The 9615-nt window shown below is 43.0% G+C and overlaps 1 protein-coding gene across 1 annotated transcript in view; it reads left to right on the top strand.

The window, feature by feature from the left end:
* pfkmb (phosphofructokinase, muscle b) overlaps positions 1–9408 on the top strand; it is a 55031-nt gene extending 45623 nt beyond the window's left edge. Inside the window, exons 20-23 of the mRNA XM_039746725.1 lie at positions 498–609; positions 7011–7110; positions 8778–8883; positions 9019–9408. Of these exons, the coding sequence (XP_039602659.1) occupies positions 498–609; positions 7011–7110; positions 8778–8883; positions 9019–9160 (460 nt within the window). The 3' untranslated portion in view covers positions 9161–9408. The remainder of the gene's footprint in view (positions 1–497; positions 610–7010; positions 7111–8777; positions 8884–9018) is intronic.
* The last annotated feature ends 207 nt before the right edge of the window (positions 9409–9615 follow it).

Consider the following 9615-nt stretch of genomic DNA (forward strand, 5'->3'; position numbering starts at 1 on the left):
CGATCCAGCGGTCCGCGTGTTAAGTCCCTCTTTGCCGTTTTCTTAGAGGAAGAAGGTGAAATCATTCTGTCGAGATGTGTGAAAGACACGGAACACGAGCTCAAGAAAACGACAAGAAAAACGTGGGGGTCAATGAGGCGCTTTGTGAATGTCACGGCAGTCAACTGCATGGTGTGAAGTGGCACTTGAGATTTGCTTATTCGTAGTTTGTGTTGCGATGTGCTCTTCTTTGGCACTTTGATTATACTGACGGGAAAGACGGATTCATGTTTGATTAATAAAGGCAATTATAATCTTTCTTTCTTTTGTAGACTTGAGGACAATAACATGATTTTTCTTGTTTGAAATATAAATGATCTGTTTTTTTTTTCCTTCGGGGTGTGTTTTACTTTTTTTTTTTTTTACTTATGATAAACCAAATAATTTGTTGATTATTTCTTAATAAAGTGCAATTTATTGATTCTTTATTTCTTTCTCTCTCTCTCTGTTGGGTCCAGGAATGAGAAGTCTAACATGAACTACACCACCGACTTCATCTTCAATCTGTACTCTGAAGAGGGCAAAGGAATTTTTGACTGTCGCAAGAACGTCCTGGGCCACATGCAGCAGGTACGAACTGTTGGACACTTGTCCTGATTTCTATATTTATTTTTATACTGAAGGAAATGACAACAAAGACGTCAGCCTCTGTCGCTACCAGTAACAAAAGAACTTTCACTTGGGGAGGAATCTGTCCTGTCTCTGCCTCTTGGTGTCTCACCAGGGTCAATTTAAAGACACCCACTGCAGTCGGGGCGGGCAGTTTACGTCTGAGTTCCCGGAAGGGGCGTGGCTTACTATGCACGCCAACCCCCGGACTGACGATACGCGCTAGCCTCTTTGCAGTTCTGCCGCTCGCGTATGGGGATGCGGATGTAGAATTTAAACAGATTGTTATTGTCATGGGAATTGTTACATATGCATAATAGAACTATTTTAAATTACAGCGAGAAATTATTAGCGATATTAAAAAACAGTAAAACATAATAATTTGAAAGTAAATTATGTTTAATGTTGCGTTAGAGGTATTCGTTAAGTAAAACGTTTTCGTTCTGTTTGGCTCTGAAATGAACACGCAAATACATTTAAAACTTACACTTTTACTGTAAAACTTTAGTAGAAACAATTTGGTGAATTAAATTTTTCTCAATATCGTATAAAATTTTGATTCTGTGTTTGGACTTTCATCGTGACAACGCGACGTATAACTTGCCTGTGAGTGAATTTCGTTTCTTTCTCGCAATTAAATTTAAAACTTTTTCGAATGTTTGGCTCAGAGATTTTTTTAATTCTCTTTGCAAAAGCTTTCTAACGTTAAACTGTTCACGTTTTTAATACGAATGGCATATGAAGATCTCCTTTGGTGTCTAATGTTATCCCCTGAAGATGTACTACATTACCTTTCTTGGATACGTCCATCTTTCTACAGTAATTCAGCCAGTGGAAGACCAGACGTTGTTAGCAGTTGTAAGTTGTTGTTTTCATCTTCCACACCATCACCGCCATCTGTTTCAGCAGAGTCTATTGATATTAACCAATTTGCCGTGTAACCGATCGACACTTTTCGTGTTAATCCGTTTGACTTCGTTTCTCGGTGCTAGGATTGCCCGTGTACTCATTTCTTCTGTTGATAACCCTTCGTGATGAAATTCTTCAATAGGATTTTGACACAATAAGTCTTCTTTAATTGGGAACTTAAAGTGAGGAAAACGTAAAAATGTATAAGAGCTGAGAGCACAGGAAGTGTGTCTGACAAAAACATTCACACCAATGAGAGCTGAGAGGAGCGTGGGCGTGGTTTTCTACAGCTGGGAGGAGGGCGGGACTTGAAAAAATCTCATGGGCCAAAGTCTCGTCTCGTTTTAGGATTTTTTTTTTTATATAATAGAGAGATATAAATATATATGTGTGTGTGTGTGTGTGTGTGTATATATATATATATAAAATATATATATATATATATATATATATATATATATTAATCTCTAAGGTCACACAAATGCACCCCGCAACACTTTATTTGATATAAACAAAGAATAAGTGAATGTAAATATAGTTTCTATTTTATTGGAGTTTGCCTCTGAATAATTTTATCTGGCATTAATTAAACTATAACAGAGTATTTGTTAATCTGATGGTAATTTGAATTCAAGCTGCAATGACCATGAAATTGATGGAGAATATCCATCCATCCATTATCCAACTCGATATATCCTAACTACAGGGTCACGGGGGCCAACACAGGGCTCAAGGCAGGAAACAAACCCCGGGCAGGGTACCAGCCTTCCGCAGGGCGCACACACCCACTAGGGACAATTTAAGATGGCCAATGCACCTAACCTGCATGTCTTTGGACTGTGGGAGGAAAACAAAGCAGAAACGGGGAGAACATGCAAACTCCACGCAGGGAGAACCCGGGAAGCGAACCCGGGTCTCCGAACTGCGAGGCAGCAGCTGTACCCACTGCACCACCGCGCCACCCATGCAGAATATCATTTCGACAGTTCAGTTTATTAATTGAATTAGACTTGATAGTCCATTTAATTGGCACTGAACAGGTTAATAAATGACCCTGATGGCTCCCAGCCATTGCACAAGTGCAGAGTTGCATACATTAATTTCAACTTTGCTACTGATTTTAGCACCCCTTCAAATTTTTCTTAGACAATACACTATAAAAAGCAATTCAAGGGACCTCTAACCATCACTTAATCAAATTCATGCTATTATGGTTAAAAATTCAAGTTCAATGATTTTATTAAATATTTTAATTTGAAAGCATTACTTAATGTGTTGAGATGAAAAAATTATATTAGTACATTATCTTAGACGTGTAAGTAATCTAAACTCAAATTCCTTTTTACTGAAAAACAAAATTTTCAGTTTGTCTAACCTAATCTAATGCTATGGCTACTTAATTTCTCTGCTTCGTGAGTGTTAACAAAACTCCGCCCTCTTAATGTGCTGTGCCAAGTTCGTAACGCCATACTGCAAGTGAGTGGTGAGTGACAGAGTGGATATTTTAATTGCTGTCAAAGGTGAATAATACTTAATTCCTCCTTCAGCAATCCTGCATTATTATTTGTGCAATGCTGATAGGACCAGTAAAGTTACTTTATGTCTGTAGGGGTTAAGCTACGGATTCAGACAAGCTAATGTAATGGCTGTCTAACTAACATTGGGCAGATGAGCAGATAAAAGCTAAGTGATAGAGGAGCAATTTTAAGCTAATAATTATTTACATTGCTCTAATATAGTAAATAACATTTACTTATTATGAAATTTAGTGCCGTCCATCTTAACATATTTTCTCAACATTACTTTTTTGTTCCAGCTGCTAATGATTTCTCATGTGCGTTTGTGTGTTGGTTAAGGATTTTAGACGCAATATTGCCTTACTACATGTAAGCCTGATGGCATATTGAGAAGACACTTCATTAATTGTAATAATCTTTCTTTGACTTTACTTATTTTCTAGTTGTTAAGTTTAGAGTATACTCCAAAGCCAGTCAGTCATCATCCAACCTGCTATATCCTAATACTGCCATGGGTTTAAATGCCTGCTGGTCCAGTTGGAGCCGCTTGGCCAATCACACTCACTCTCTCTCTCTCTCTCTCTCTCTCTCTCTCTCTCTCTCTCTCTCTCTCTCTCTCTCTCTCTCTCTCTCTCTCTCTCTCTCTCTCTCTCTCTCTCTCTCTCTCTCTCTATATATATATATATATATATATATATATATATATATATATATATATATATATATATATATATATATATATATATATATATACATATATATACAGTGGGATGCAAAAGTTTGGGCAACCTTGTTAATAGTCATTATTTTCCTGTATAAATCGTTGGTTGTTACGATAAAAATGTCAGTTAAATATATCATATAGGAGACACACACAGTGATATTTGAGAAGTGAAATGAAGTTTATTGGATTTACAGAAAGTGTGCAATAATTGTTCAAACAAAATCAGGCAGGTGCATAAATTTGGGCACCACAAAAAGAAATGAAATCAATATTTAGTAGATCCGCCTTTTGCAGAAATTACAGCCTCTAAACGCTTCCTGTAGGTTCCAATGAGAGTCTGGATTGTGGTTGAAGGTATTTTGGACCATTCCTCTTTACAAAACATCTCTAGTTCATTCAGGTTTGATGGCTTCCGAGCATGGACAGCTCTCTTTAACTCACACCACAGATTTTCAATTCTATTCAGGTCTGGGGACTGAGATGGCCATTCCAGAACGTTGTACTTGTTCCTCTGCATGAATGCCTTAGTGGATTTTGAGCAGTGTTTGGTCGTTGTCTTGTTGAAAGATCCAGCCCGGCGCAGCTTCAGCTTTGTCACTGATTCCTGGACATTGGTCTCCAGAATCTGCTGATACTGAGTGGAATCCATGCGTCCCTCAACTTTGACAAGATTCCCAGTCCCTGCACTGGCCACACAGCCCACAGCATGATGGAACCACCACCATATTTTACTGTAGGTAGCAGGTGTTTTTCTTGGAATGCTGTGTTCTTTTTCCTCCATGCATAACGCCCTTGTTATGCCCAAATAACTCCATTTTAGTTTCATCAGTCCACAGCACCTTATTCCAAAATGAAGCTGGCTTGTCCAAATGTGCTTGAGCAGACCTCAAGCGGCTCTGTTTGTGCTTCCTCTGCATCACTCTCGCATACAGCATCTCCTTGTGTAAAGTCGCCCAATGGTTGAACGATGCACAGTGACTCCATCTGCTGCAAGATGATGTTGTAGGTCTTTGGTGCTGGTCTGTGGGTTGACTCTGACTGTTCTCACCATTCGTCGCTTCTGTCTATCCGAAATCTTTCTTGGTCTGCCACTTGAGCCTTAACTTGAACTGAGCCTGTGGTCTTCCATTTCCTCAATATGTTCCTAACTGTGGAAACAGACAGCTTCAATCTCTGGGACAGCTTTCTGTATCCTTCCCCTAAACCATGATGGTGAACAGTCTTTGTCTTCAGGTCATTTGAGAGTTGTTTTGTGACCCCCATGTTGCTACTCTTCAGAGAAAATTAAAGGAGGAGGGAAACTTACAATTGACCCCCTTAAATACTCGGATTCACCTGTGTATGTAGGTCAGGGGTCACTGAGCTTACCAAGCCAATTTGAGTTCCAATAATTAGTTCTAAAAGTTTGGGAATCAATAAAATGACAACGGTGCCCAAATTTATGCACCTGCCTGATTTTGTTTGAACAATTATTGCACACTTTCTGTAAATCCAATAAACTTCATTTCACTTCTCAAATATCACTGTGTGTGTCTCCTATATGATATATTTAACTGACATTTTCTATCGTAACAACCAACGATTTACACAGGAAAATAATGACTATTAACAAGGTTGCCCAAACTTTTGCATCCCACTGTATAATATATATATATATATATATATATATATATATATATATATATATATATATATATATCTCCTAACACAGGGGTCTGCTGGAGCCAATCCCAGGCGTAAGGCAGGGACAAACCCCGGGCAGGACAGCCACCGCAGGGCACACACACACACACACCCCACACCCACAGACCAAGCACACACTAGGGACAATTTAGATTCGCCAATGCATGTCTTTGGACTGTGGGAGGAGAGCGGAGCACCCAGACACGGGGAGAACATGCAAACTCCACGCAGAGAGGACCCGGAAAGCGAACCCAAGTCTCCTAACCGCGAGGCAGCAGCGCTACCATTGTGCCGCTGTGCCACCCTTACTCCGAAGCTGCATAGTAAAATGTTTTTGAACCGTGCAATAGAAGTCAGGTTTGACATATTTGCCAATTGTACTTTACGTTGAGGCCTATATTTTTGCTGCTGCAGTATGGCTCTTTGTTAGACAACGTTTTTGAAAGATGTTGGAAAATGTAAAATTGCAACATATTTCCAATAAAGCAAATTTTGCGACACTTTCATTCTTTAAGTGGCTGTAGTTTTAATAATTTAATAAGTAATTAAACTTGATAAAGCTTAAAATTATAGGCAGAATATTGTTCTAATGTTCTAAAACACTAATTACACCAACTTCATTTTTCACATCATCACAACTTTAAAATATATTAATAATTAAGTATGTGGAACTTAAAAGTGTCTTTAAAAAATGTAGTGTAAATGAGTTTAATTTTAGTTTTGTTTAATTTTTTTGTGCAGTGAATTTAAAAAGTTGTGTGTATCCTATAATATTTTAAGTAGATGGTGCTTAAAAGTAATTTAAGATCTGAAGTAAAAACCTTTTCCAGTTACTCAATGTTCTACATAATTTTAACCAGAAGTTGCAGTGACTCGAAAGGCTTGATGGCAGAGCATTGCGTTCATTTTTTTTGATGGCCCAAAACAACTGTTTTTAGAGTTTATGCTCCCTCTGTTGAAACTTTTCTGGAGGCCCCACCATTCCTTTATAGCACGTTGCATCCCATCTGAGCAGAATCTTGTAAAAGCGAGACAGAAACATCACGCCTGCAGCCCCCAATTGATGATGAGTGTCCAGTCCGCGACACCAGATGGAGTCAGAGTCCCAAATAAAGGAGGATGAAAGTCCAAAACACTCAGCAGTAAAGTCGGACCCTCTGAGACCCTTTGACTGAGGTCGGACCAAGAATGTGAGGGCGAGGAGCCTCAGTCAAGATCTGCTTTAATTCTTTAGCCCCTCCCATCATGCGACTGTTACCTCATTAATGTTGCATAGCAACAGGCATTAAGTAGAGGAGGAGGAGGAGGAGTCAGAGGCAGAGTAAAAGTGAAAGGAGGGGTGAGGGGGCGGAGCGAGAAGCAGAGCCTGAGAAAGTCGGAGGTTCAGATACGGCAAAGGAGACTGAAGGGCTCAGCAGAAAGACATGGGGTGGGCGCAGGGGGCTACACTCAGGTGGGGCATGGTGGGCGCTGTTCTTTAAGTGCTCAAGTGAGTGATGATGTGCTCCCTTTGTCATTTTACTTGGCAGGGTGGGACCCCCACCCCATTTGACAGGAACTTTGGCACCAAGATGGGGGCTAAGGCGGTGTTGTGGCTCTCAGACAAACTCAAGGAGTGCTACAGACACGGTGAGTAAAAGAAGCCCCCAACCCATCCCCCTGGTTTTTTTTTACATTTTGCAACTTTTAAATGGAATCGAGCCAGCTGATCAGATTTTGGGGATCAAGACAGGCCATCCCATGGTGTCATCACAGATTTTATTGTATTGTTGCTATGGGCAGACCACCACCCATTAATGCATTAGCAGGTGGCTGGGACCACCGTGAGGCTTCTCTGCAGCAAGTACACTCTTTGAGTACCCCTGAAATCCATCACCCCTGGGCACAGACAAGAGAAGGTAAGGCTGGTGAAAAGGGTGAAGGGACTGCGCTGATGCCGTGATAAAGAACATGGTGGCTGGCGTGGTGACCAGGAGGAAATGGGGGACTGAGGAGCAGGTGGACAAGGTGCCATCAAGGCTTCATCTCCAGGAGATAATGGGGAGGGTCAACACATGGTGTGCAGGACTTAAATGGTGTGATCCACACAGCTGGTGGTTAAAGGTCAGGAAGAAAGGGAGGAAGAACCTTATCAGTAGGTGAGGAAGAGGATGACAGGCACAAGGTTAACAGGGTCATTGGACAATGTTGTGGGGAGTTGATTGGTACATTGAGCAGACTCCTGGCAGCGGCCACAGGCTTGGCTCAGTTGCCCTATCAGACCTACCAACGAATCTCCAGTATGGCATTGAGCAAGCCTGTAACCTACAAGATGTGGGGCCACCAATCCCACCCTCAGACTCATTCCCTCTGGCCGTAAACTTTAACTGGTGCAAGGTTGGTTCAGATGATGACATGACCAGGCATTCAAAGCTGGCATGAGTGGTAGAGAAAGGATGGCTTGAAGCCCACCCATCTCTTTCCTAAGGTAGGGAGAGCCCGCAAATGGCTGCAGCAGTAGGCCACCACCCAAACCTCTGACTCCAGGAGCGAAATGGAAGATGGAGGTGAACCCTCTGCAGTACCTGACTGTGGCCAGACGTAACGCTGTGGGCTGCAGCTGCCAAGTCTGTACTGCTGATCGAGGTGACAGTGTCAATTGAACGAAGGGACAGAGGTGACACTTGAGAGGAGGAGACCTGGTTGCAGAGCGGAGGGGAAGCCGGATGATGTGGGAGGGTCTGCCCAGTTGAGGTAGGAACCAGAGGGGTGTATGGACCCTCAGTTTACAGGGAGGCAGAAGGCCATCAGGGAAACAGGCGGAAGCAACGGAGAAAGGGAAGCTTCAGGCTGTGGCTGAGGATCAGAAGAGACAAGGCCTGTGACTCCTGAGGAAAGGTCGGCTGCCGGGGGGTTTCAGGGAGACCTCCCTGTTCACTGCTCCAACCGCCAGTAAGGAACAAAACATCATAAAATGGCGGACCCCAGTAGATGACCCCTGCAGGTACAAATGGAGGCGTGGCAGACACAGAGTCAAGCAGGAAGGTTCACAGACATCTTGCTTCTAGAACTTTCTAGTGAATTTCCCTAGGGATACATGTCAGTAGCCAGTGCCACCCCCACCATGCAATCTATCTCCTCTATTGACTCCTGTGATATACCAGACCCCCAACCGACTTATCGGCCATCTTTGTCCAATTTTCAACTGGTGTGCCTTACTTGGTGCAAAATGAATACAGTTTCCCCTTTCAGATGCCCCTCTGCACGGCCCAGACCTCCACTTTAATGCCAAGGCTGGTCTTCTTCTCCATCAACAGGTCGCATCTTTGCCAACACTCCAGAGTCGGCCTGCGTTCTTGGCATGAGGAAGAGGCATCTTGTCTTCCAGCCGCTGCAGGAGCTGAAGGCCCAGACGGACTTTGAGTGAGTAGCCTCATGTGACTGAGCCCCTCGGCCGTTAGGAAGTGGTCAGCCATTTGGGAAGGTAAATTGTCCTTTTTTTTTTTCCTGTGTTATCCGTACCCCCACCCCCTTCTCCCCCTTCACAACTCCATACAGGCACCGTATCCCAAATGATCAATGGTGGCTGAAGCTGCGCCCCATCCTCAAGATCCTGGCCAAGTACAAAATCAGCCTGGACTACTCGGAAAAAGCGCACATCGAGCACATCGTCCGCAAACGGTCGGTGGAGAAGAAGTGAGTGCTGCCAGTGGGCACCATGCGTGGCGCAGCCGTCAGCCTGCCACGGGCCTTTCAGTAGACACTGTGCCAGGTGGACTCATTGATTGCACCGGGCAGGAAAGGCTGCATTGGGGGGGGGGCTCCCATAGACTCCAACAGACTGAACAGAAGAAGCACTTAGGCTTGCCCCCCCCAAAACCTACGTGGACTTGTCATGTGTGTGCAGATAACCCTTAAACGTTTAATAAATGATTGGTTCATGTTCTACACAGGGATGGTCTTGTGTGTGTTTGCGCGTGTGTGTGTGTGCGTGTGTGTGTTTGCATGTGTGTGCACATGTGTGTGCGTGTGTTTGCGCGTGTGTGTGTGTGCGTGTGTGTGTGTGCGCGTGCCTGCCTCTTATACATTGGGAACTTCTGTTGGAGGGATGGGTAGCAGTAGCAGGGGCTGGAAACTCAGGAACTGTAGCAACAC

Source organism: Polypterus senegalus, chromosome 3 (assembly GCF_016835505.1).
Source record: "Polypterus senegalus isolate Bchr_013 chromosome 3, ASM1683550v1, whole genome shotgun sequence".
In the NCBI taxonomy this organism is placed as follows: Eukaryota; Metazoa; Chordata; class Cladistia; order Polypteriformes; family Polypteridae; genus Polypterus; species Polypterus senegalus.